Genomic DNA, 27981 nt, shown 5'->3' with positions numbered 1-27981 from the left:
TCCATCGCTGTGCAGCCGCGAGATGGGTAAAGAAAGAAAGAAAGCCAAGAGAGAGAAGAACGGCAGGAAGCGAAAGAAAAACACGCTTTTCGAAAAGCGCTTCGGTTATCGGAAGCGCGGCGGCGGGATAATGGAGACCGTCGATAAGGTGTGGACCGACGCCCGGAGGAGCGCGGCGTTCCTTCCCACCAGCCACACACACAACCGGCGCTATCCTGACCGGTCAGCCGGCGGCCGCGCCTCTGTCACAGCTCAGCAGCGCCCAGTGTGCACCGGGGGTGTAGAGAGCAGGCTCGGTTGATCGCGCACCGTGGGTAGTGCCAGGCGCACCCGTTTGTTCCAAATCTGGATACCCCGGCCATCCCTGAGCATGTCCTGACGACGGCCCCCCGTGGTCGGTCTCCGACCCTGGGCGACGGCTGGCGAAGGCAGCGGCGGCTACACCTGCCGCCCACTCTGGTGCGCCTCTTCCTGCTGCTGCTGCTCCTGTGCGAAGCGGCGCCGGTGGCCAGATGCGGTGAGTCGTCCCCTCGTCGACAACGAAAAGGTCACGCTCGGGGAATGGGGTCCCTGAATAAGGTCTGCTGCAGTTGTTGTCGCTCTCCAGATAATCTCCAGCGGAATCTATGCACCAACTTTCACAAAACAACTCGAGGTCTCTGTGGTAAACAGTGACATGGCCTTCTTTCACTCGCGCTTAAGGCATCCAGGACTAACAACTTTCGGCTGAGCGCCTGAATACATTGGGAGTGTCAACCTCGGGTTGCGTAAGGCATCAGCGTTGCTACATCGAGAAAAGCAACCAATTTTCAGGACACAGCGCAAGAATGAACGGAATGCAGGAACAAATAGGACGACTGGACAGGTCTTTCCTTGTGTTCCGCTAATTCTTGTGCTGTGTCCTGCAAACATGAAAACAAACCGACTCGCCCAACAGCAAGTGTTGCTTAAGTAACCAATGGTGGGATAAAAAGTAAAATATGAGTTCTCGAACGTTTTCTTTTGTTTTTTTTTCCGAGTGCGGCAAACTTTAAGTCAGGATCGGAGCGCCTGACAAGGCGCAAAACAAAGTTTTCTTATTGCCTCTGTTTTGAATCATAACTTTTAGATTTTTTTTGTAGTACAAGCACGCAATGTTCTTATATTTTTCATCTCATCATGACATCTGTTTAGGAAACAATTACGCAGGGATATTAAAAAACAGGCACAAAGCTGTGTTCAGTGTCTGTGGTGGCAACATTGGATCTCAGTTCTAAGAGACAGCGCAGATATTCAAGCAGATGTAGATTACAGCTGACGGCTGCTTAACACAAAAGAAATAGCGCAAAGTTGACTGTCCTGAAGCAGCAGATAGGGCAGGCACGGGGCTGTTAGACAGAAACCGCTAATCGCATATCTTGTGAAGTACTTCAGTTTAAGAGTTTGTCTTCTCAGAAAAGTGAACATTCAATCTTATGATGAGAAAAGGTCATCAGTGATTAGTGCCCTCGTGACACTCCAAACCGAAAAGTTGGAAAGCGCAGATACGCGCAATTGCCAACTCTGAGATTTAAAGGCAAGAGAAAGAAATAAAGAAATGAAGAAGAGGTCAATTTGGAAGACCGTACTGTGGCGTCGCACTATATCGCTTTCTCGTTTTGTGCCGCTCATAGCGCTCGCACCTAGCACGCCTGGCATTATTTCAAAAACAGCGTCCTTGCTGGTGCGGAGCTGTACCAGCAGTATACGGCAGTCCGGACACAAAGATAGCGTTTGGAAGGGACTGATAGCTAATTATTCAGAATCCCTAGATATAAAAGAGTGCGCACAGCTAGAAAGAAAGGACGATAATGCAGTATGGAAAAATCCATGGTGCATGTCTACGCTGTAAACTAAAATAGGTAAACTGTGATTAACTGCATGCAGCACTCAGTCCTCGCAACTGGCGGTTAGTCCGAGGGGAGATACGGCGGCTCTGTGGCTGATTTCTCTCTGTAGCTCGACTATAGTGAGTAATGCTTGGTCAAAGTGGGACTAATTGTCTCGTAAGCACAGTTAGTCCCGGAGAGAAGAACCTCTGCAGCACGTATAGACTGTTCTGACCATGGAGAAAATAAAGCGTAGGGTCACAAAAACCTTGTTATAAATCATAGCCTTGCACGTACCGAGAAGAGAAAGACGGCTGAGAATGGCACTGAGGTGCGCAATCCATAATTTGAAGGAAAATTAAAGAAAAAAAGCTCATTTATCCAGGTTTTAGCTCACATTTTAGACCCACGAGAACCCTGAATTAATATGTACCTTTAACCACGACGTGTGTCAAAACCATAGTGCTCGTTTCAGGTGTAAAAGTTCCTAACAGGGATCAGCGCATCAGAATCTCTCCCGGATGCCTCACACAGCGTGAGAGATTTCTAGGTGCGACAGAACTACTTGTAAAATGCTCATTCGGAACGGCTGATAAGGCTGCGAATGCGCTCCCTTTGCAGAGTCCTAGCTGTTATCTGCATGAAGTGTGAGCGAACGAAAGGGGCGTGTGTGCCGTAGTTGTTATTGTCGGTCAAGCGCAATATCTACAGACGCTGACTAAGCTTTCGGCCCACTTGGAAACGCTGCGGGAGATATTGGTCAGAGCTGAAGCGCAGTTAAGGAGTTTCTGGCAACATTCGCAGCATCCTCTTGGAATTGCTCGCCTGCCTTTTTTGCTTCAGGAGAACAGCGGCGTGTGGAGTCCCTTCCGGACGGCTAGGTGCCAAGACGCTGACAGCTTGCCTGAGCTCGCCTGCCGAAGTAATGGAGGTCCGAGCGCGTGATAACGCTATGCGCAGGCGCTCTCGTGCTGCCTGATATGAATACTTCCCAAGGTGAAAACTGCTCTATCGGCCTTGTGCGATGGTTTTACTCCTCTTTGGTAAGGTGGGGCTTTGATGGCTGAGACGTTCCATTGGAGGTCTATTTCTATGGCAGGCAGCCTGTAATCTGTTTCGCTTTGTTTTGGGAACGGCAATGTTATCGCACAGTATTCTCGCGTGATTCCGACTCCCTTGATATGATTCGCTCGAGGGCATCCCGTTGGAACAATGCCGAAGCAGGGTTTCTAGGAAGCACAGTTGCCAGGTGTAAATAGTCCATACAGAGAGAGAGAGAGAGAGAAATTAAAGTGATACTGAAGCAATATTTTACAGCCGCATTGTCTCATGCGGACGAAAATTGGGCTCATAAAATTGATTAATACCACCTGCTATTGCAGAAAGGATGATGAAAAATTACGAGGAACTTTAGCGGCTAAAGTGGTGAAAGGCGAAAGCCTGAGTGCTGCATTCTGCTACGCGATTGTTCACTTCACATTTTGTTGGTGCATTAATTAACTGCCAATTAATGACGCTTAAGCTTCGCCTTTAGGAGTGGAACGCGACAGCGTGTTGTAGCGCTGCCAGGGAGTCCACGGAACGCCACCACCCGTTCGGCGCGATGCATTGCCCTTTGAACGCAACGCTTTTTAAGGAAAGGAAATGGGGCTGTAATTCTCTGTCGTCTCGGTGGACACCTAAGCCGCACGGTACAGGAAGGGAGGAAGTGTGAGTGAAAGAAGAAAGAGGGGCCGTAGTGAAGAAAATGAAAATTGTATTTGAGGAAAGGAAATTACGCATTAACTGTCTCACATATTTCGGTGGACACCCGTCAAAATTCGCGCGTGGTGACGTCACGACAATTTGGACCAATCTGAAACGCGGACAAATACGCCTTGCTCGTCGGTAAATTGGTTTTTGAGGAAAGGAAATGTATCTGTCTCTCATATCTCGGCGGACACCTAAACCTCGCCGTAACGGGAAGGGAGGAAGATGGGAGTGAACGAAGACACCGTATTCACTAGACGCACCTTTGTTCATTCCAAACCATCGAGCTGGCAATCTTTTTTTTATTAGCAAACTCTGGTATGTGATGCAGGTTTTGCATTGCTCGCGTGTGAACGTTCAGAAGCTACACAGGATTTTTGCAGTTTTCATATGGGCGTCCGAATGGGAACGTTGTAGCAGAACGAACCTGTTCCGGCGGGTAAAAGACGGGGGGCTAGGGCTAGGGCACCTCTTTTTAAGGCAGCTGGTGAACCGTTTTTTGTTTTTTCGCGACGTCACAGACCCGTTCTTGCGCACCGTGTGCCAAGTGAAGCTGCGGCGATTGCTGCCGGAGTTTGTTGCCGGAGAAGCACTCTCTGGTGGAACTTTTGGTTACTACAAAGAGATTGTAGCAAGCGTTCGGTTTCTTTCGGCACGTTTTTCCACCGATTATTTGTGGAAAAGTAAAAGGAAAAAGTTGTACAATGATCTTTGTGATATTGTTTTCCCAGAGCCCATGTACAGGGCCGTGTACAGTGGAGGCCCGGGAGGGGATGTTTTAAAAAGGGTGAAGAAAATGCAGGTGCCACCAGGAGTAAAGACTTTCTTTTTTAGGTTACACACCGGGACGTTACCAGTAAAAAGTTTCTAGAGGGAAAGGATTTCTTTTTACCGTGGGGATCAAGCTGCTTAATTTGTAAACAGCCTGAAACAATAGACCATGTTTTTTTGCATTGCTGGGAAGGGGTTTATTTTTGGGACGTGTTACAAAGGACCATAAAGAAAGAGCTACCACTTGACGCGCACGGAATTCGCTATTTAAGCACTGATAATGAGGATGGGGCACCTTTCGATCTCATAATGCTCTTGGGCCTCCACTGTATATGGCGCTCCAGAATGGTAGGCTACCATTGTGACAAAGACGCACGACCGGCCCGAATTTATTTTCGGGAAAGCATGGACTGGTTTCTTGCAATCCAAAAAGCAGCTGCGGAGCCTCACGAGTGGCTCTCAAGACTAGAGCCGTTGTGTATGTTGCGGGAATTTTAAGCTGACGAAGCCAGTCTCGTGCTGGCTGACCACGACAGTGTCGTATGTATATAGCGTTATGTGTATTTTTGTTGTGCAATGTCATGAGCCAAAGCCAGGCAATAAAGAAAAAAAAAAGGTGGCATGGTGGAGTGGTAGCGTGCTCGACTCGCACTCCGGAGACCGGGTTTCGATTCCCAAGCTCGGCCAATTTCTTACTCGGTTTTGTTTAGTTATCTGGTCTGACTAGAAAGGTTAATTGGACTTATTGGTTAAGTAAGCAATTAGCTAAACTCAGTCAAACTTACTTACGATCCCTTCAATTGGTTGCATGGTTAGTAGCCAAAGTACAATTGGCCCCGTTTGAAATTGGCGCACTGTGACGTCATGACCGTTTCGACCAACTGAAAAGCGTGACATTTATGTCGACAGCTCCTGCTTACAACGATGAGGCATTAAAGGCTTCCGCCTTAAAATACCTTTATTTTTCTGCCATTTTTATCGTACTGCCGCACCTGGCGGCCATCTCTGGAAGCTGCATATGTGACGTCTGCATATGTGAGGTTAAAGATGCAAAAGAAAAGCTCAGAATTTTCTTGGTCTTTACTTTTCGGCAGACGCATCCGCAGTCCTCGCTTGCTCGTCGGCACTTGGCTTAAGAGCTCGGAGCCAACAGCCCTTCTGTTCTTATTTCGATGGATGCGAATCTACTTCGTGATCAGAGTCGTATTCGTAGCATGTGCAAAGAATTTCGGGGCCAGCAGAACCAGGTTTCGTGTTGCACAACTGTTTGTCGGCACAACTCAAATGCCGCAGCCGGCTACTTGCAGGATGGGAGTGTTATGATGTCACACTTTTCGCCACGCCATCGGCGAGGCTGCTTGGCGCGCGCTCATAACATGTGAGATAAAAAGCTATCCGATTAAAGGTATGCAAAATTACTACTACATATCGATATAATCGCATTGTGAGAGTTAACTTTCTATGTTTTATTCAACTTTTCAAATTTTGCTTCAGTGTCGCTTTAGACGTTAATACACGACAGAAAGTCTGGCGCTACGGGTTGAGGTTGCCGGGGAAGTGGTAAGCGTTCGCATGTTCAGCTAAAAATTCCTAGGCGCTTCTGTTGTGTGAGCCAGGAGGGCAGTTAGCTGGTACTCTCATGCGACAGGAGTGGATGTCAAAGTATGCTCGCGGACTACTCCGTTGAGTATGTGAACTGAATGTGAAGCGGGCACGAGCGGACGTGTTCCGGCGAATATGGGACAAACGCTTCTACTTTCCTTTACTGCTACCACGTGGCGCATGGCTTTGAACATTGTAAAATAGCGCTCTGACGTCATCCGTAACGTAAAAAAGAAAGTGAATGACCGAATGGCTGCCACTGAAGTGTTTAGGCCACTAGGCTTAGCGGCAATGTCTGGGTGCTGTCCCGGATTCCTAGTAATGGCTTTTGTGTTCGGATTTGAGAACACTCCCAAAGCGTGCGCCGGCTGTCAGAGTAACGCCCGTGGCTTGCGCTCGTGTAATCGAAGTTGCTCTGTGTGAAGAGCGGGTTGCTTTTGCGAAAGTCTAGCTTTTGCTGCTAGCTCGCTAACGGGAGAGCGAAATCAGGACGACACCTGAGAGAAACTTAGACTCAGGCTGTATCTCCGCCCTCAGGGTGCGGTCATCAATTCTGTTGCCACCGAGTCATTTCTCCCATTCATCAGCACAAGATGGCTCAAAGGTGCATCTCTAGTACCGAGGGGAAAACACATGTCTATAACGGCCAAACTGTGTGCTCCACAGCTACCAAAGCCGCTGTGAATAGGGAAGCAAATAATGACATGAAATACTATAAGTTTAACTGCACATGCTTACATCCAGACCATTTTTAACCAAATGTTATCGTTAGGTATCGCGTGTTCAGCCCGAAACACGCCCGGAATGTGTTCTATAGACAAGCGTTTAATCCTCTGTACGCGATATGTAGGATCACACGGCTTATGATGGACGCCGTATTGGAGGGCTCCGGGTTAATTTAGATAGCTTAGGGTTCTTCAGCATTCACAAAATTCGCACAGTACACAAGTAGCACAGCATGAACTCGCATATCACCCGGGCGAAATGCGGCCACTGAGCCTGGATGCGATCCGGGTGCCTCGAGCTCAGCTGTGAAACGCCATATTTTGAGTCACCGCGGTGTGTAGAGGTTGTGTTTCTGAGCTGACTGTGCCGTTGCTTAAAAGATGCTATCACAAAGACTTGCTAGCATATAAAGGGTGGATAGTAGTGTGACTTAGAAGAGAAGCGAAAGAGAGTTTTTTATTATCATTTTGTTATTGCTGGCGAAGATTCTTTATTGCTGGCGCAGGTTCCTTTGAAAAACAGAACTACACTCCTTCTTATAACTTAATGCCTAGCACCTGCATTCCAATGTTTACTCGACACGCAATGGGCCGCTGGTCGACTAAACAAACAAAAGCAGGCGCACGCTGTGTCAGTGATATCTTGCCTGGATATGCGGTGTGCTGGGTGAATAAATAGGTCATCTGTGACAAGCGGAGAAACGGGGCCACAGGCCAGTTTTTTTCCAGTACATTATTGACCTTTACCTTCTTTTGACAGACGGCCCTTCTAATCACTGCCATAAATACCGTGTCTTTGAGGAGTCGAAGCTACCAAGACGAACCACTCACAAAACACACACAACACACACAGACAATTTGTTTTCTTTAGTCTCTGCGAATTTTCGTGTTCAAAGCCGCGAACTTCAGTGCATGTGTATTGTGCAGGAAGCTGGACGTCAAAACCATTTTAAAGATAAAGACCGTCTTTATGCAAAAGTTACTTTTCTGCTATGAACTGGGAGGGAAAAAGGAAGTCCATGATAGAGTGGAAATAAAATAATTAATTGATTAATATCAACTAAACTGTACGTTAACTTATGGCTTTAGGGCGCTAGATTTTGTTGACAAGTTGCACACTTCCATTAACGACGCCGAACCAACTTTTTTCGACGCCAAGCAACACAGCACCATACCATACCATACCATACCATACCATACCATACCATACCATACCATACCATACCATACCATACCATACCATACCATACCATACCATACCAAACCATACCATACCATACCATACCATACCATACCATACCATACCATACCATACCATACCATACCATACCATACCATACCATACCATCTTCCATATGGAGTAGCTTGCCAGGTATATTACGTGGGCTAACATCTCCAATCATCTTTAAAGAGCGTCTCTTATGCGTACTTAAAATATTTACTGCACCACACCGTACCGTACCGCAGCCGAGACGACGACAGGCGAGGCGGTGCGGGCGCAGGACTGTCCCACTGCTGCTGGCGGCGGTGGGGAGACAGTCGGCGGCGGCCGGTCCGAGTTCCCCACCGACCTCTTCAGCCAGGCGCAGAGACAGCGTGGCTGGGTGATGCTGCACCTGCTGGCCACCGCCTATGCTCTGGCGCTGCTGTCGATAGTCTGCCAGAAGTACTTCGTCCCGTCCCTGGAGGTCATGACCGACTGTGAGTGTGTCCGTTGTGCAAGCTGCATGCAAGTTTTATTTTATTACTATTACTGGACAAACGTCAAAGTAAACATGAGATGTTAGCTCTGAAAAAGCTCTGACCGGTTCTAGACAGAGACACCTGAACATTTCTACGTGGCATTAAACATGCAGTGAATATGAAGGCTTAGTTCTGGTGGTATCGTAGAAGTTTTTTAATCCCAGGGGCATTTTACCTGTTCCAAACGCATGACACGAACTTGCTTAAGCGCACCACTACGTTTTCTTCTACTGTTCTTAATTCAAGGAATGAGGGCACCTGACACTGGTGCTGGAAATCTGATCTTACAAATTGGTCGCTTATGTCTGCTTGAACACCGCTGCTCTTAAGAATGAAGCTCAAGACAGATGCTGCGTTTTTAAAGGAACAGTCGGGAGAAACTTAAGTTCACCTCTATGAATATATTAAGGCACCATCACTGAAAACGAAGCTTCATTAAGCTATAAAAGCATAAGAAAATTGTAGTACAAGTGTCGCCATCATTGGCCATATTGCAAGTAAACTGTGCGCGGCGACACATTTTTTGCGCGGATCACTGAGGCTAGCTTATCCGCTTCAAAACGATGACCACGGACTACCGTGTCTCAACCAAGAATCGTGTGTGAATCCTCGAAGTAATTCGGGTAAGCTCGGGTTAGTTGGGAGGAGCGCCGCGAAAGCTGCAGCCAATGAGAGGAAGCTCGGCTAAGTTTGGAGGAGCGTCGCGCCCGCTGCAGCCAATGTGAGGGTGACCTTGGCCAAACCGTAAATAAATAAAGAAAATAAAAATGGCTGCGGTTGGGTTCCAAACCCGCGGTGGCGCGAACAGATTAGCTTCGCTAGTCACTGTACGAGAGCACTGCGCTATCGCCACAGTTTTTTTTCTTCATTGCATGGAAATCAAACCTGCTCAGCTACAAAATGCTTTGGGTACACGGAGCAGATTACGCCTCGTTGTAAACTGCAACACACTCTCGCGCTATGCTTTCAACACTATCGTCTTCACCAACTTTCATCTGCGGCGCGAACAGATCAGATCAACTTATCCTTGATCAGAGTTCAATCTGAATCTAATATCGTCGTCAGATTTGCCGACGACCCAGCAAAGCAAAACCACGAGCCCACCAGGCTAAACACATGCTGTCACACGTCTACTTAGCTTAGCTACTTTAGAAATCTACCAGTTTTTCCCGAGTACGCGTCACGAGTTTGCATCGAGGAGCGGGAAAAGCTTTTAGTGAAATTTTAAATTGAAATTTTAAATGAAACGAACATAACCACAGAGTCATTGCATCGACGCTTACTCAGAAATAAAGTTGAATGGAGCTGTCCTCACCGTCGCTTTACGCTTTGTCGCGTGTTACCGCTCCGAGAGCATAGTGCCTGCTGCTACATGCATGGAAGGCCACATGATACAAAGGGGTGACAGCTGCTCCGCGAGAGGGTAGATTATAGGTAATGCGGAGGGCAGTGATGGTTTGAGACGTCCAGAGTAGTGACCTCAATCTCCAGCCACCCGTCGACTTTGTGTATGTGGGTCTTAAAGTCAGTGTAGCAGCGGTACAGATTTTTGGAGCAGACGACCTTCGCATGTAGATAGCGTTCGTCATCTGCCTCACTATTTCAGTGGAAAGCTCGAACTTTGAGCAAAATGCGACCGAAAAGAGTGCTGTTTCTGGCGCAGGTCTTTTTTTGTGGGTAAAGAACGTCGAAAGTTCAGCAGTAAATCAGTAAACTGCGTGTGCTGACGCTGCCAGGAAATACAAAAATAACATCTGCGAAACTTTGAAAAGCAGATTAGGTGAATTTTGCTTGATATTTGTCGAAAATCTTTCATGAAATGTTGACTGCGCGTTATCTCCCCGTGGTCCTTGGAAACTCAAAATGCGGGTACTTGCTCGAAAAGAGACATTCTTGTCGCGAATACCTTGCGGCAGCCTCAAGGCTCTGCGCGTGCATATGGTTCACTACTATTTCTTCGGATCCTAAAAGTGTTTGACACCCTGCTTGTCGCACTCTTTTTCTCTGATAGAATGTTGCATCTGTCCTGTCAGTCTTTAACCGAGAGGATTTCGATAGCAGGGCAAGGGAGGTCAGTGGGCTTAATTCTTTAAACGAATTGAATACGTGCATATAAAATGAAGTGAAAGACATGTAGGTAAAGAAAACGGTTTTATAACAATCTGTTTTGCAGACTTTCGAGTCCCTAGCGACGTTGCCGGCGCAACTTTCATGGCCATGGGCACATCGGCGCCAGAATTGTTCTCCTCTGTATTCGGTATGTATTGCTACGGCAACTCATCCCAGAAGGGCCAACGAACAATTCATTATGACGCCCATCATGGGTGGTTTGTCACTTGATACTGTGTTTGGGCATTTCAGGTACATCCGCTTCAAACGTAGCGTACTTTGAAAAATGCAGGACGTTGGTCGGGAGATGCAGGGAGAATTCGTGCTATATGTTTGATTAACGCTTTGTTTATGTGCTTGAATGTCGGCTTGACGTGACTTCTACCATTCAAATCTACTTCGCTGTTACTGGCGCATGTAATAAGGTAACAACTGCCGTGGCTGAACGTTCACACCAGCGGGCGAAAAACGTGAATTAGATTAGTTTTCTAAGCAGAAACAGCACATCCGGTACCAGCTGAACGACAAAAACAGTCGTTCTTTGCTTTATTTAGCGCGTTTCGTCTTTTTTATCGTTATTATGTTTGCTTCTGAGCGATTTGCGAACTAGGTCAGGGAAAATATTTCCTAAGCCGAAGCTCAACATACCAGACAGTATCACTTCAGCATGCTATTTTCGGCAAAGATAAGTACGAGGGCTTGTTGGTTTTTGATTACATTACTTTCACGACAAAAGCCTCAATAACTTCCAGAAAAAAATTATTTGCAAGAGAAAATAAAGCAAGCTCAGGCAGTTTAGTTGTTATCTGCACGTTCATTTGCCGTGCTGCCCGAGCTTAAGTCGAGCCTTCTGTTCGCGAATTTAGGTACCGTTTGTTTTTTATCACCTGGGACTACACTCTCAAGCATGACAATAAAACACCATTATCGATATCATTAACTATGTTATGCCTTTTACTCTCATTGTTAATGTATTATTAAGCTAACTAGTGTGTCTTTATGTCCCAAACAAGGTCTATTCGTCAGTGAAGGCGATATCGGAGTGAGCACAGTTTTGGGCTCCGCAGTCTTCAACATTGTTGGAGTGACCGGCATAATTGGACTCATCGTTTGGAAAAAGGTGCGCTTATTTCCTGCACACAAGCACTTCCCGAGCTCTCCATGTGATATCTCAGTGATTACCTCTGGTCGCCCTGACATGCAACCACTCTTTACGCATTTTACTTAAAGCGCATAAGGGAATGGACAAACAAAAGTTTTCCGCAAGGCACAATCTACAGCAGCTGAAAAGTTGGAGTGCAAAGCTCGTTTTGTAGGCTTGGGTAAACAAAAGACTGATGATAGGCCTAACGCATCTTGTTGCCGAATAGAAAAAGATAGAGCCTCGACAGCCACCGAAACACAGGAAAAGCTACAGACTGCGATATGCCCCACTTATCTCAGGGCTGGCATCACGACACCGAACAACCAAATAAACCGCTATCTCTACGCGATAAACTAAGATAGGTAGGAGGGCACCAGCAGTTTTGCAAAATGGTTGAAACCTAACTTGTTTTCACAGGGAAAGGGAAGTGAAAGATATGTGAGCGGAAGAAGACTTTTCATTTTTGCACTAGCGAGCTGTTTTCGAGTACGCTACGTTAAACGTGGTTTAACGTCCCAAAGCTGCACATGGACAACGAGAGACATCGTACTGGAGGGCTAGAAACATCTACTAGATTAGTTTTAAGCAAGTTTTGATTATGGAATCAATGTCCTAAAGAGCCCTGTGTAATTTAACTTTTATTTCCCACTTAGTTTCTTTTTATGTGCGCCTCTTCCTTCACACGTTTCTGATGACACCTTATCAAACATGTACAAAAGATTTGCATTCCATAACGTTGAGCACACTGATTTTTCATTCTGTATGTGCAAACTCAAGCCAGCCAACAATTTATCTTGTTGTGACTACCAAGGTTTGCCATCACTTCTTGTCCCACCTCAACCTTAGAAGTTTCAGAAATTCTACAGCTGATCATTAAAGTAGAGCTGCTTGCATTTGCTGTTGTAATGCTGGAGTCTGGGCAAGGTTATCTTTAGACACAAAAACGCAAGACATTACTGAACATCTCTCTTCTTTGTTGGAAAGGCCAGGAAGTTTACGTAGGCGTTGCAATTTCTCCTCAGACGGTGGACATCAGTTGGTACCCGGTAACCAGAGACTGCATCATGTTCGCCGTCACTGTCCTGGCCCTGGTGGTTTTCGTCTGGGACAACAGCGTCGCTTGGTCAGTCAGTCGCTGTTTCAACCGCAGCAGCGACAAGCAAAAAATAAGGCGACATAACCTAACAGACGAAGTGGAGGGCTATTTAGCAGCACCTACTTGTCAATGCATCGCGATCCCTAAAGAATTACAAGCTGGATGCAGTGCTTCAAGCAGGAAACTGCAATGTTTTGCGGCTAATTCGTACCTCGCATTTGGACACAGGACACAGGACTTAACGCAGGACTATGGACACAGGACTTAACGCGACTTCTCAGGCTGCACTGTTTTCTTGTAAAGTCCTTTGAGTTTTACAAGCTCTGCATGTGCGATTGATAATATTGAGTCATCCTAGCCATGGCTGCTAGCCTGTCTCATCCGTGGTAGTCTGGAAAGCGAAAAATCTAAATCAATGCTTGCATCAATTACGCACAAACACCATGCTCAGAACAGTGGCGTCTGTAGATGATGCTGTTGTAAAAACGCCATCGCCAACCTTAGCAATTTTAAAACGGCTTCTTTTAAGGATTTCGAGGCATTCCTTTCTTTACCTTAAACTTTTGTCTGTCTTTTGCAGGTGGGAAGCTTTAATCATGTTGCTCATGTTCATCATGTACATAGTCTACATGTCATTCGATTCGCATATATCGAAGTGGTCTCAGCGCAAGGTGAGACTTCTTTTCTTGCTTGAACATGGGTTGGCTACAACTGCAAAAGCTGCATACCACTTGCACGAAATTGAAGCTAGACACGCGAGCTTTAAGAAAGAATGGCAGAAACGTGGGGCAACTTAGATTACTATTTACTAACAACTGGCGTTTACTATTCATTATATGAACATAAAATGAACTTGAAATCTTTGCTGCTTCTGTTTTGTGATATGTGAACAAACATTACGAACATTTGGAACTTTTGGAGATTATTATAATGTATTCTGACTGCGCAAGTGGAGATGGAGTAATTATTTCAGACGGAGTTTTAAGAATTGAACACCCGTGGGTGGGGAAGTAACGTTTCTTCCTGAGTAACTTCAAAGTTACTCATGCCAAAACACAGTACATGCTGCAGGTGGACACATATTATTATGCACTGCGGCGCAAGCCCTTTCTCGATGACTTGAACAGCTCCGCGGGCCGGAAGGAATATTTAACATCTATTCAAAGTGAAAATATGTGCATGCAGTGAGCAGGCTGATGTCTTTCAGGTTGATAAACTGATAATGTCTCGACGGGAGATCACCGACTCAGAGACCACACTCAAGACCCCGGACGAAACGACGCCACTCATCACAGCACAGACGGTGGTCTACGTGGAACAGGCGCTAGAGAAAGGAGACAGCTCCGGCAGCGATTCCCTTCTGGACGGCTCCTCGGTGTCGGAGAATGAGAACATCCTCTTGAGCGGACATGGTGCGTACCGCCGGTGTTTCATGGCTTATAGTGTAATGTCTAACCCCGAGCATCACTTACAGTTTATTAAGGCGAAAGCTTTTAATGGCTCATACTCGCGGCCATGACTCTGTCCGTCCGTCCATTACATTTCAAGTGAAAGTCATAACTAGTCATTATTATTCACAAGTCATGACTAACTATTCATTAACCAGTCAGCAACGAATTAGTATTGACTAAATAGTCATTAACCAGTCAGCAACGAATTAGTATTAACTAAGTAGTCATTAACCAGTCATCAACTAATTAGTAATGACTAAGTAGTCATCAACCAGTCCTCGACGAATTAGTCATGACTGGTTATTCATTAACCAGTCATTAATAGTTAGTCATCAACTAATTTGTCATGACTAACTAGTAATTAAGCAGTCATGACTAGTTAGTCCTGACTGGTTAGTCATGACTAGTTAGTAATTAACCAGTGCGGGTCACTGCAGTCATCTCAAAGTTTTGATACCTAAAATGCCCCTGTTGGGGTAGTACATGAGGGGTGGATCGTTACAGCATGTCGATGATTCTTTCATTGAAAGCCCTGAAGCGAGCTGCATTAGTGTCGTGAACTGCGTCGGCAGGAAGGCGTTTCCAGTCCTTGGCTGTCTGGGGAAAGAAAGCGTTAAGATGCGCAGTAGCATGTGCGAATGGTGGATAAAGGGCTTTGTTGTGATGAATGCGATAATAAACGTTGTGAGCTAGTGTGATAACTGAGCTTTCTAGCGGCGAGTGATAAAATTCATTAAAGAGACATATTCTAACAGTCTTACTTCTTGCGTCATGAACTTGCGCTAGGTTCTACTAGGTATTTCAGTGGGGCGGCACTTTTTCTAGCGCTTGTTTCTCACGGAAAGGTAGGTTTGGTTGGTTTATGGGGGTTTAGCGTCCCAGAGCGACCCAGGCTATGAGGGACGCCGTACGTGAAGGGCTCCGGAAATTTCGACCCCCCTGGGGTTCTTTAAAATGTACTGACGTCGCACAGTACACGGGCCTCTAGAATTTCGCCTCAATCGAAATTCGAACCCGCGTGTTTCGGGTCAGCAGCCGAGCACCATGACTACTGGGCCACCGCGGCGGTTCTCGCGGAAAGATGCTAATCCGGCCGCGAAATGCTTTGATTGATAAAAATATTTTATGGATTCCCAGCGATACTGAAATTCAACTCCAGCCCTTCTCAACGCCATGGACGGTGGACGCCTGTGTAATCGGTTTACCCTCTAGAGAGTAGAACTCCGGACAGCGAACGCTTGTTTCTAACTATCAGAAAAGCGCGCTCAGTTCCGGTAACGCCGGAGTGCAAGCACAGTGCTTCGCGCATGCAAAACGAATGTTCTAAATTAGGTTAATGTGGCAGCACATCGACATCTTAGTATCGGGACGTATGCTTCAATTTTTTGTTTTCTGGAAGCGGCTTAACGGACACTAGTACAAATGAAAATAAATGTTCGATAACGACTTACAGTGATCATGCATTGAAGCCGTGGAGTTCAACAAATGTTGTCTGTATACACTGTACACGAGCTTATCAGGTTTTGAAAAACTGCAGGCAAAAATCGGTCATGGGAAGCGTGCTCACTCTTTTCTAGATGCGGAAGATTGATATGTTTTGCGGGAATGCAAAGTTGTGATATATGAATTACCTGAGTGCACAGCAAGCTCCGGTGTTTTAAATATGCTCAAGCTTGGTGTTTTTACTACTTGGCAGAAGAAGTAAGCACAAAAAATTAGTGGGTCATGCCTTATTACCTAGCACAATAGCCATCATGGCAATCCAGTGGACCTCCAACATCATCACACACATCACGGCCGTTTGTCCAACAGCCGCCGCGGTGGTTCAATGGTTATGGCGCTCGATTGCTGACCCGAAAGACGCGGGTTCGATCCCGGCCGTGGCGGTCGAATTTCGATGGAGGTGAAATTCTAGAGGCCCGTGTATCGTGCGGTGTCAGTACACGTTAAAGAACCCCAGGTGGCCGAAATTTCCTGAGCCCTCCACAACGGCGCCCCTCGTAGATTGAGTCGCTTTGGGAAGTTAAACCCCCATAAATCAAACCAAACCGTTTATTCAATACAAACCTGAACAACGAGTAATCTTAGCTTTTTTTTTGTAATAAAAAGGGTTTACATGAACTGCTGGGTACCACGACGAAAGAAAAACCGGGCACAGAATGTCGGCTTGCGTCCATTATGTAGTTTATTGCAATTAAAATCGACGTTATCTTGGTGACTGGTGGGCGGTAGTCGTAACTAGGGCGAACTGTAACAACGATGGTGCAGAGCTTGGGCGCGCGACACGCCTCTGTTTGCTTACAATGCGCAGGTAACGTAACGTGGTTAGTTTATCTCGTTAAAGCGCGGGTGTTTGCGAGAAGGCTACGAGAGCAGTTCTTATTAATACAACCCTAATAATGAGGGCAGACACACAACTAGGCCGACACGGTACTTTCTGTGTTGTGTGTCCTCGTCATTAAAGCCGTTTTATTGTTATGGAAACGAACTATCATACGCTTATTTCCATATAGGCTAACATGGTCAATATTCAATATACCGAGGCTTTGTTTTAAGTACAGGTGTATTGTGGTGCAGCCAGTAACCGAGCGCCCATATCTTTTTCATATTACGTGGTTGCTAAATTGAATGAACATACTGAGTCTATTTTCTCCGCATCTTGAGAGCCTTTAGGAAAACACCAGCGTAAAGAAATTACATTGCAGTTGTAACGGGCTGGGTATAGGAATTCCACACGATTGACTTCTAGATGCGCGCTTTTGCTTTCGATAGATGTTTTTCAATGAAATCTTTTCTTTTCACTGAACCTAAATATATTGGTACGGCAAGAATTAAAATGAGAATTTGCCGCTTACAAGAAAACGTCGGTAATTCGTCTCTTTCCAGGCTCTAGCTTCTTGACTCTGCAACGGTCATCATGCGAACTGGAAATTTTGTATAATTCGCTTTCGCATATTACGTACACGGTACTGGTATCTTCCCTACGTCTACAGCTACAGCAGCTGAACGACATAGTTCCCCAAAAAAAACTCAGCATTTTGGTAACAGAGTGGACCCGAAATAATTCACCACTCACGTTGTCTATGGATCAAATCTCTCCTGGTACTACAGTTAACCGCGTTATAACGAAGTTAAAGAGGCCCGGCGATTACTTCGTTATAGCCATAGCTTTGTTATAGCCCATGTTGACGGAGCTTCCAAGAAGAATCGTCATTTCTTCCTCCCTTCATTTCCTTTCAACGAGGTTCAACTGCAGTTTTGTTCGGTTTACTCGCAGTTTGCCATTTCTCATTTCCCGTTCACTGTAGTGTCTAATTCTTAAACCGCGATGCCGCAGTCCGCAAGCTGGAAAGCGGCGAGACGTTCAGCGCCTGGTCTCTGCCCTCTGGCGGCTCCCTGCGCCTGCTCGTGTGGCTGCTACTGTGGCCCGGGCTGCTGCTGATGGGCCTCACCATCCCGGACTGCCGTAAGCCACGCCTTCGCATGTGGTTCCCGCTCACCTTCGTGGCGGCCATCGCCTGGGCCGGGTTGCTCTCCTACTTCTGCGTCTGGATGGTCACCGTGATCGGTGAGCGCACTTGTTTCAGAGAAGCTTGCCTTGAGTCCACAGACAAAGTGCGCTTAACTTTATGATTCTGATAGAAGCCCGGAAACAGCTTGGGCCGAGAAAGACACTGTCAAAGCCTCAACAAAAAAAAGTGCCTGTGAAGAGAAGAAAAGGTCAGCAGTCCGAAAACAATATGAAGGGAAGAGTATTTCCGTCAGTGCATCAATGCACTAAATAAGCAACGACAGTGACTCGTACAGGAGCATAATCAGAGAGTAGTAATTGTATCTCTAATTTGTCATGAGGTGCATGACCGTCACACTGCTTTTTTGTCTCAGATTCCGCTGAGTGGTCGACGGAATAAAGTCGACGGAAACTCTGTCTATTAAATTAGGGCAGCGCATAACCTCTCTGTCTAACCTCTCAGCGCATAATGTCTCTTTAATAAGCACGTGCTGAATGGCCCCGTAAGAAATTTTTCAGAGGGGGTCTCTTTTGACAGCACTGTTTATCAAAAACGCATTTTTTTTATTACTAATCCTACGCAGGAGACACCTTTGGAATTCCGGAGACCATATCCGGAATCACCCTGTTGGCTATTGGCACAAGCATGCCGGAGGCCATAACCAGCGTTATTGTTGCCAAGAACGGTAAGCGTTAAGCTTTATCTCGTCTCGGCTCAACCGTACATGTCGCTATCGTCTGAGAGCATACTGCTCGTGCTTGACTATGTTTACTCTGTACTTTCGTCTTCGTGACCTTCTCCCACAATAGGGCAGACAAGCGTATACTTGAGTCTGCTTTTTGTTCTTGCGTTTGATTTCCCCGCTTCCTTCATTTATCGCACATTGAGCTAGACTTGCATAGCTTGGTGGTGACATTTTGCAATCTTGACGACAGTTCTATACTTAAAGAAGAGAGCTTATTTATTGCGAGAGAATAGAACTTGGGAAGCTGTTTTTATTCTTGTTGATCGGAAGAAAAAGAAGTAATAACGACCTATATTGAACATTGTTTTAAGAATTTTCTACTCTCAGTGAGCTTTAGAGAAGCATGAGTTGGGGAGGGAGTAATCGTGGGGTGTAAGAGAGGCCTCTTCTCATTCCCGAGAGGCGTAGAAGCACTTTGCCAATAAAAGCCGAAAAAGCTCTCAATATAGCTTTAAATATGTGTACGAGCTAGCGAGTATAAATATGAGCGTGTGTTCAGCATATATGTGATTTCATATGTGTATATGCCTATTGAGTGGTATACCTTAGTGAACAAAAAAATTTATTCCAATTTTTTAAATTTAACTTTTTATACCTTACTAAACCTTGCGCACGTGGTTGGTGAGATAACAATGTCAGCTTTTTACACAATAGTAACCAATATTTATGAACATATTAAGCCACAATTTATTCCCGCATCAAATTTCTTGGAGAAGTGCTTCCTGCGCTGTGTGGCTTTATCGGCTGTAATATCTATTTTTATAACGAAATCAGGCAACAGTTTCAAGAACATCTTTTCACAATAACATAATGTGTCAGTGGTTCCCACGGAAGCCTTTTCTGTCGATCACTGCTTGCCCCGCCGATAACTGAAGTCCAGGAAGATGTCAGTGGACGTGTAGTCTATATTTTTCCGCACTTCTGAAGCAGCCGGTCGAATTTCTTCTTGGCGCTACTAGCTTTTTTGTCCCTTGTACAACGCACGATGCTTACAAAAAGACTTTCAATTGAAATAATCTCAACAGACTGGCTTCCCCACTCTATAGGGTCCATCATCCTTTTATTCATCGATTTTTTTTTCACAAGCGTGCAAGAGTGATTTGGGTCGTAATTCTGTTCGAACACATATCTAAATACCAGATTCTGGCGTGATATGAAACTATAACCTTTTCAAGAATGCTTCGGTGAACTTCCTTGCTCATGGTACCTTGAATTCAGTCAAGGAGACAAACTCTACTTGGGAAGTTGATCACGGGGTCCATATTAATATCGATTTGGATGACGTATACAACAGCTCCTATTATTTCCGCAAGACAAGAACAGTTCTTCCAATGAAATCGCACTTTTCCATCCGCCACATATCCACACCTGATGTTCCTTTAAGTACAACATCCTCCAAACCATATTCTTTTCATAGATGTGCGAGCTCCCGTCGTTTAGCTGAGCACATTGCGCATGACGTCTCACAGTAGATAGGCCCACTATAGAATCTCATGCCATGGCCGAATCTTCGGAATGTTGGTAACAGACTTCCTAGGGTTTTTTCAATTCGAGCGAACAATGTCTTACTTGACAACTTAGTTGGTCGTTGTCGCTCGTCCCTTGAGAAAATCCAAAAATCAAACCTCCACTGAACCTACATTTCTTCAAAACTTGTGAGGGTGCGGACTGCGCTACTCGGAAAAGTAGTGGAAGATGATGATGTTTCATCTTATAGTTGTGGTCGCGGATGGTTGCCATTTGAGCAGTATTGATGGCATTATGTTAGCCGCACACTTCAACCACTGCTTACAAAATTGTGCAGTAATAGTACATCTAACCGCAGAGTATGTCACTTGAAAACGACCACAAGGTAATAATAATTTAGAATAGATCGAAAATGAAGGCAGCAGGAGGTGCCGATGAAAGGACTTTTAATTCCACAGCACGAAAAAAATGCACGTGGTCTCATGTATGGGCCACGTGCGGTTCGCTGCTGCTGCCAGAGATAGCGTGACTTAATGTTTTTTCCTATTGCTTTGCGTGTACACTGAACTGTATATATGTAGGCGCAGCGCATGGCAAAAAATTTAGTTGTCAGCGCTTTGTGGTGTTCCTCTGTCGTCCTTGTCCTTTTTTCGCGCTGTGGAAGTAGAATCATGAGATACCAACTAACGCAACAATTCGTTTTGATGAAAGGACGAACTGAAGGCAAATAGGTACGCTCCCAACAACCTATTGGCGGAAGAAGAGGGCATTATTTCATCGTAATATACTCCGAAATTGCAAATGAACCTTTTATATTCGTGATATTCCAAATCTTTCATAAAAGAGTGAAAATAAATTTTTCTTTCGTGCACTACTGTTTATTCTGTATATTAACTCTGTGGCAAAAGGTGGACCTTGTGTTGCATTTTGAAAATCCGGCCGATCATGGCAACAGCTTGCAAAGCGCATCAGAATAAGAGCTTGCACCACTTAAGCTTGAAAGTAATTCAGAGGAAAGAAAAAGAAGCAACTATCAAAACTAAACTTATTCGAGAATGTTTAAAGTCGCTCAATAGACCATAAGGGAAGTGGAAGTTTACTTCTACGAACTAGGCTGACATGTTTTCCGTAGGTTGTCGCACTGTGTTGAGCTCGAGGGCGGGGAATAACGTTATCCGCGTGTTGATGGCAGCGTTGGAACTGCTGCTCAGTCGTTGCGGTAGCTCGGACAACTTTTTCATGACACTCATGAGTGTCTCCGTGTCAGTGTCCTACATGCTGTTGATTAACACACTTAACGGACTAACTGCTGTAGGTGATTGTAAAGAACAAACAGTGCCTAGCTGTAGAAGGCGGTGAGGAGGTGACGCTTTTATGTGTGCAGAGGCGTGTAAGCTAGCGGAGCAATGCCTCAAATCATGCAACTGCACTGCTTATCAAACAATACCATCGTCGCATCATGCCCCTTCCTTCCCAGGCAATACATACTTAATTTTCAACTTCGACTGAGTAGAACTCGCATTCAACAGCCAGCTAACTATGCCCCGCATACCGTGAATACCGACCTTTTTCTGTTAAAAACCGAATTTAGGAAATTGAATTCGGCTTACTTTTATCGTTTTTTTTATGTTTAAGCCAAAACGTCTAACCCCTAGCCATACGGTGTGCGCACACGCGTAGCCCGCCTAAACCACACGCGGCACAAAAACAAGCGGTAGAAAAAACTATACAAACTAAAAGCGCCTATTGTTGGCGAGTAAAATGAGGCTGCGTAGAGCCCTTACGTTCTATGCGTTAAGACGAACAAAATGAAATAACGAATAAATATAAAAAAGATGGAGAGGATGACATGCCACGTGCGCATGCTGCAAAAGTAAAACGCAAAGCGAAGCGTTCCCGACCGCATTTCTTCCTCCTGCACAGATACCGGTTGTAGAGGAAAAGGGGGTTCGTTATCTGACGGCAATTACGAGAAACGGTGACTACGTCAGTACGCACGTGCCATCAGCCCTCCCTTTGCCTCTCGGGGGCACTAAAGGCACCTTGCTTTTGAGTTTTTCTTTGCCGCGCCATTATCTGAGTGCTGCCTATTCGCGGAAAGCATCTGGTAACTGTGCCGTGAGTACGGAGCCGGAAGCTGCTGTCCGGATAACAGAGAGAGAGAAAAGGCAGGTCGCAACGGCAGCAAGTTGGCGGCATCCAGGAAGGCGCTAAATTGCAGAAGAGAGAGAGAAAATGAGCAGCAAGCAAAAATGCTCGCTCTACCAGTAACTGACAATTTGTTTTTGACACTATACCATCGACGTTGGTGTAGTAAAATAAATTATGAAATTTGCGTTTTGCAAGCGATCTTGTATTCGAAATAACTTAATGAAGGCAGATAAATCAAATATAAACGAAGAAGACACAGATAATACCGACACAAGGAGCGCTGATACAGAACTGTCATCTTTATGGAAGAACAGGCGAGCGCGAGGACTCGAACAGGAAAAGTGAACTCTAAAGAAGGATGCATGAAATGGGACAAAAGAGGCTTGGAAGCTAGATCTAAATCTTATACATGTATCAAACCTTAAATAACGGCGTTGGATACCTTAGCAGGCTATAAAGAAGCGTAAAATTTGCATTAGTTAGCGTGGCACAGCTCTGATTTGCAACTTGCCGAAATTCATTGGGACCTGAAAGCCTACACAACGCGCATTGTGAGTCGCTACCTTGTACCGGCTCGAAACATCGGTTGCATACTTTGATTGTAAGGCGTAGCAGAAAGCTGCTTTTTATAACATGGGTCAGTGTTGCAAATATGTATTTTTTTTCTTGTCTAACTTCTCCGTTATCCTCTCGGTCTACAGTGTCTACAAGGCCTAGACAGTTGGACTTGCTCTCTGCTTATGGTACATTACTACACACTGTAAAGTGCAGCTCATATTACCGGTATGTTCAACATAACTTGATAAGTATTCTTGATGAAGAGTTGCACAGCGGAATTGCGAGTGGTGGTGCTCCTTGTTTCTGCTTGCATGTCTGCAAGTATTTAGCGCTTTTCTTTTAAAAGCCTTTTACAAAAACCGTAGTAAGCTTTTTCGACTACGTTGTTTTGCTAGGTAATACAGGCAAATGGCTCTGAGGAACCGCAAGCACTGATAGTACAGAGGTTAGCCAGAGAGAAGCCAGTTGTACTTGCCTGAGACCTAAACCTGACAGTATGCTATACAGCTGTTCCTGGCGTAGAATAATGGCAAAGAAAGGACAGCCCGACTAACCATAACTGAATTCTACCGTCTACATTGCAGGAATAAAGAAAAATAAACAGAAATAAAAATAAAATAATCGCGCTTGTCACGTTTACTGACACGCGTGAAAGACAGCCGGAAAAACGTAGCCGACCGCACAGTACTGCTTGTCTAAGAATGGGAATCAACACCATTGCCATCTTACGTATTCAAGGCGGACCAGTGGAGTATCAGACAACTTTCACTTTTGGTGACTGGAGGAGAGTCGTTGAGGCTGTCTTATGGGATGGAGAAAGTGTTTACTTGTGGGTTGAGGTGGGAGTCATCGAGGAGCTCCACACCCTCTTCTCGAACAGAAATTTGGCAGGCGCTTCATCATGTCACTCAAGGATGAACATGCATTTGTGGACGCTGTACGAAACTACAGGCGACACGGAAGAGCTGCTTCGCGCCGCAGAATCACTGAACAAAAACTCCTTTTGGTATTGTTGCGTGCAATACAATGCGTGCAAGAAGGCCCCGCAACCGTAAAGCTTTTTCGCACTTTCTGGACACCGAAGCCTTTTCTAGAAAGTGAACTGTCGAAATGTCTCAATGCCCAAGAGGTTAAAATAAATAGAAAAAATACACGCAAATGATCACTGAATCGCGACACATTTTAAGTGTTCAGGTTATTTAGCGCCACACTGTGTACAATAAGTGGCAATATGTGCAGTCCTTGACAAGAGTTTACGGGATACGGTTCGTGCAAAAAAAAAAAAAAATATTTTTGCGTGGTCAGGCAAACCTGGCCAATTGGAATTGTACGATAACGCGGGGACATGAGTGCTCGATCCTCTGGAAGAATAGCAAATGAATGGCTAGCAACGAAACACAAATTTTCTTCCGCGAATTCGAAGCCCGCAAGCATTTGTTCATGGCTATCTCTGCTATCCAGAGTCCATGGTAGAGCGACGCTGGGTAGATGGTTCTCGCTAATCACAAAGTCAACAAGGGAGGGGAAAAAAAACCTCAGGGTGCTTGCCAACGTTTCAACAAGAGGATATGTCTTCGTCTGGGAAAAGCGTTCATCATTGGCGGGGTTGAAATAGGGTTAAATCCTTCCGAGCAGGAAAGCCTCTGAAGGCGAGGAGGGTGTGAAATGGGAAGAGTGCTAGAATGGGGAGGGTGAATCTTGTCCAGGCAGGATGGCTGCAAAAAAGAATTAACAGGTTCACCAGCAAAACCTTGAAAAGAAAAAGGCCAGCTCAGTAAAAGGGAATCCGGGGATGTGGAGCGTAGAGAGAGATCGAGCGTGGGCTTGAAAGGTTGCGAGTCCAGCTGCGACAGGTGCCTTGGTATAACTGGCTGCTTTGACCTGAAAAAATTCAGATAAAGGATTAGTCAGCCTAGCGGAACAATTTCTTTTATTATAATTTTTCTCAGTATTATATCGGTCCGCCATGTAGATTCACCCTTCCCATACTAACACCACACCCACTTAAAGCCTTCCTTCCCCTCATCGGGCCTTCCTCCTCGGAGGGATGGCCCTACTTAAACTTAAGTAGGACCTCGGAGGGATGGCCCTACTTAAACACAGCCAGTGAGGAACGCTTTGAACAGACGAAGGCAAGTCTTATTGTCGAAACGTTGGCAACCCTGAGCATTTTTCTCTCCCTTCTTCTGCTATCCAGAGCAGCCCATACCACAAAGAAGGTACACGGAAAAATGTTCTACCTGGAGAAAATGTTCTTGTCCGCACTTTACATTGCGGGATGTCCATGGAACGGCAAATTTGACTCCTTTAAGCTGCCATGCGCACTGCGTTTATAATCGTGAAACCTCATAATACTACTTCGCCCCCCCCCCCCCCCCCCCCAAAAAAAACGGCTCAATCGCTTTTATACACGTCGACCAGTTTGTTTTCCAGTGTCAACCCAGCTAAAAGGTGAGCAATGTGCTAAGTAACACCGGAGTGTGTGGCGGGAACTGTGATCTTCTGCAAGACTGTGGGAGCCGAGCTTAAATACATCTGCCCTTGATGCTAATATGCACTTCAAGGTAGAAAAAAAGAGAAAAATTTGCCAGTACATGGAAAACAAGGGGAGCAATTAATGCAAAAATTGCTGCGTCACTGATTTGCCGAAGAAGCTTACGCATAATAATGAGGCTATCTTTTTCTTTCTCTGCCCTTTGTTTCTTTCTTTTCACATTGCTTTTGTTCCAAGTTCACCTGTATAACATGAATGAACTGGTTTGCTACCTTCCTGACAGTGTACTCAATGTGCAGTATAGGTGGCGTTCCTGTATGCAATGTACGTGCAGTATGAAAATATTGATGCCCTGTACGGTTATTGATAGGTAAACTATGCACTGCATACTCTAAAGAGGTTCTAAATGCGTTTTGCAAGGTCCGGATGCACTTCTGCATTAAAGAAAAAAAAACCCTCTGCGGCTGGCTTCGTTGACGCAGGCCTCGGGAACATGGCCCTGTGCAACCTGTTGGGCAGCAACGTTTTCGACATCCTGTTCTGCCTGGGCGGGCCATGGTTCGTCAAGGCTGCCTTCTTCTCCCCCGAACACAGCGTACTCTTCAGCAGCGCCGGTGTCAGCTTCAGCGCCTCCGTCCTCCTCACGCTCGTGCTGGTCCTCTACCTGTTCCTGGCGGGATTCCACTGGAAGCTGGACCTCCGTATTGGTCTCGCGTGCTCGGTGCTATACGCCGGGTACATCGTGTTCGCCTGCATGTACGAGATGAACGTGTTCGGCGTTGTAAACAACCTCGCCTGCCTGTAACTATCGCTGTTAGAAACTTCTCGGATCTCTTCGTGTATGACCAGAAAGGTCGTTGATCGGTGTGCAAAGCCTGCTGTAGAGCTCCTTGCGGTCTAGGCGCTTAAATTAGCAAAAATAACTTCGAAAGTTAACAAATCTCTGCCGTTATTGAGAAAGAATGAAAGACAATGCGTTCTAGAGGCTTCTGGCTACCGGGCACTGCACAACGGTAGCACTACCGAATGTTTCGGTGATGGTTTGAGTCACACCAGTAGTGGTCTGAGATAAATAGAATGAAGTGTATCGCAAACGTATGTATATACTATAACTCGCAATTTTGGCTAGAAGAAGCCTTTTTTTATCTGTTATGGTGAAATAAGTTAGCGCCGCGTGTAGGAAATAGGCTGCCGCAATGCAATCTGGTGGTGGAATCGGCAGAAGGACTACTATAGCCGTGTCCGAGGTCAAACCTTCTAGCGTTGATCGTCTTGTGAATGTGTCTGTCGAAGAATGGCGAAACCGTGTTGCTTCCATCCCTTAAATGACAGAATCAGATAGTAAACTTCTGAGTGTATTGGAAGTTATTTCTTCTCATTACCTTTTAATTATGATCCTAAATCCTTCGGCCAAACTTCCACTTAAGCGGTGCCATATTGCGTCATTACCATAGGTTCTACCGGCCATGAACGTAATGCTTCTGGTGCTTCTCATTCCAAATCCTTCAATCTATTCGAACGCTGCGATAACTGCCAGAAGCGCTGCTACGTTTCTGGTTTAGCAACAGAAAGAAGCGAGCTACCGTACCGTCCCTCATTGCAAAAGTTAGTTCTGATATACGCAGGGAGATGAACTAGATACAATGAGTCCTAACCGTTAATCGTGTTCAGCGCTTTGGTATACATGCGTTTAGGTTTTGGTATGCCGTGCACCGTCAAAGTTATAACTCCATGCTCAGTATAATAGCATCCACAACTAAAGAAATTTCATTGTTGAATGCGAGTTATGAAAGCTAGCATGAAGATACACGAGGCAGGTTTACTTCAGACAAAGAAGATTAGGGTAGGCCCATTGGAGGTGAGCGTGTCCACTGTAAGCTGTTACCACGGGTCATATAACATGTGGTTATACGACCTGGCCTTTTTGCATTTTGTAATCGATTCACATGAGCAGGGGGAAAGAAAGCTATATCTCTCTCTGCTTCACATGAGAATATGTGTAAGTAGTTATTGACAGGCATGCGTTTAGCGTGGCACGGTGTGAGCAGGTTTTCATGTGAAGCCTGTGTGTGGTACCCTTATTATTGTTGTGATTTAATTTGATTTTTTTTATATTCATAAAAAATATTTTACACTTTGTTGTGAGGGAAAACGGGAGAAAAAGCTGCCCAAGGAAACTTGACAAAAGCACCAAGATCCATTGTCAAATACGGCGATCATGGTCACACTATCACACGTTTCGTCATTGTCAGCAACGAGTAATGCGCATTAAATGCGGCACCAGTTGGAATGTTTGCCACATTTATTCTCGGCATTTCTACCTCCTTGGTTTCACTTCATCAGGTACTGCGCCATCCGCTCCACAAATGTTAGTGCGATAGCAATGTGAGCCCCATGGCGCCAGAATAGGCCGTGAATCATAAAACTCGACCGTATGCTGGAAGGAAGTGACGTCGTGAGACGAAATAATGTCACCCGAACAGAAGTGACGTCAGTTCCGGAAAAGGTATCAAAGTTGGTATTGCTATCGCATTGTCAAAGCATAATGCAACTAGGTGGTCGTGTGAATTATTTCTCTTGCATCTTTGCTACACTGCTGAAGCAAGGGAGAGCCAGTGAAACCCACAAAAATGGTGCCGAACATAAGGAAATAATGAAGAGACAACAATAATTTTTTGTGTTAGGTGTTCTCGACTAGATGGAAGCTGTCAGCGCTCGCTTATCGCTCTTTGTACGAATACAGTCTTTTACCCACTATTATGTTCCAGCTGTGTGATTTTACAAAAATAAATTTGTTTATCGTATACTGCCGTCATT

General features: G+C 45.4%; 1 protein-coding gene across 4 annotated transcripts; it reads left to right on the top strand.

The window, feature by feature from the left end:
• Positions 1-7: 7 nt before the first annotated feature.
• Positions 8-27968, top strand: LOC149343219 (sodium/potassium/calcium exchanger 5-like). 4 transcript variants are annotated; one of them, XM_089545766.1, is made up of 10 exons: positions 8-517; positions 10449-10508; positions 10611-10694; positions 11560-11666; positions 12713-12813; positions 13367-13457; positions 13994-14198; positions 17575-17805; positions 18333-18434; positions 25647-27968. In XM_089545766.1, exons 3-10 carry the CDS (start codon positions 10649-10651, stop codon positions 25967-25969), a joined length of 1206 nt encoding a protein of 401 aa, XP_089401892.1. In that variant the 5' UTR covers positions 8-517; positions 10449-10508; positions 10611-10648; the 3' UTR covers positions 25970-27968. The 4 variants fall into 4 exon arrangements, with proteins under 4 accessions (XP_089401892.1, XP_089401893.1, XP_089401890.1 ...); XM_089545767.1 differs by lacking the exon at positions 10449-10508 and adding an exon at positions 8162-8395 and having other exon boundaries at positions 325-517; XM_089545765.1 differs by lacking the exon at positions 8-517 and adding an exon at positions 8256-8395.
• The last annotated feature ends 13 nt before the right edge of the window (positions 27969-27981 follow it).

Source organism: Amblyomma mixtum, chromosome 5 (assembly GCF_055824585.1).
Source record: "Amblyomma mixtum isolate Tamu chromosome 5, ASM5582458v1, whole genome shotgun sequence".
In the NCBI taxonomy this organism is placed as follows: Eukaryota; Metazoa; Arthropoda; class Arachnida; order Ixodida; family Ixodidae; genus Amblyomma; species Amblyomma mixtum.
This window is presented reverse-complemented; position numbering and strand designations above follow the sequence as displayed.

Coding starts and splice junctions, on each gene's coding strand:
- LOC149343219 (XM_089545767.1), top strand. CDS start 8,302: ATGCTGCACCTGCTGGCCACCGCCTATGCTCTGGCGCTGCTGTCGATA. Junction 10,695..11,559: donor ATTGTTCTCCTCTGTATTCG/GTATGTATTGCT, acceptor GTCCCAAACAAG/GTCTATTCGTCAGTGAAGGC. Junction 13,458..13,993: donor CGAAGTGGTCTCAGCGCAAG/GTGAGACTTCTT, acceptor GATGTCTTTCAG/GTTGATAAACTGATAATGTC.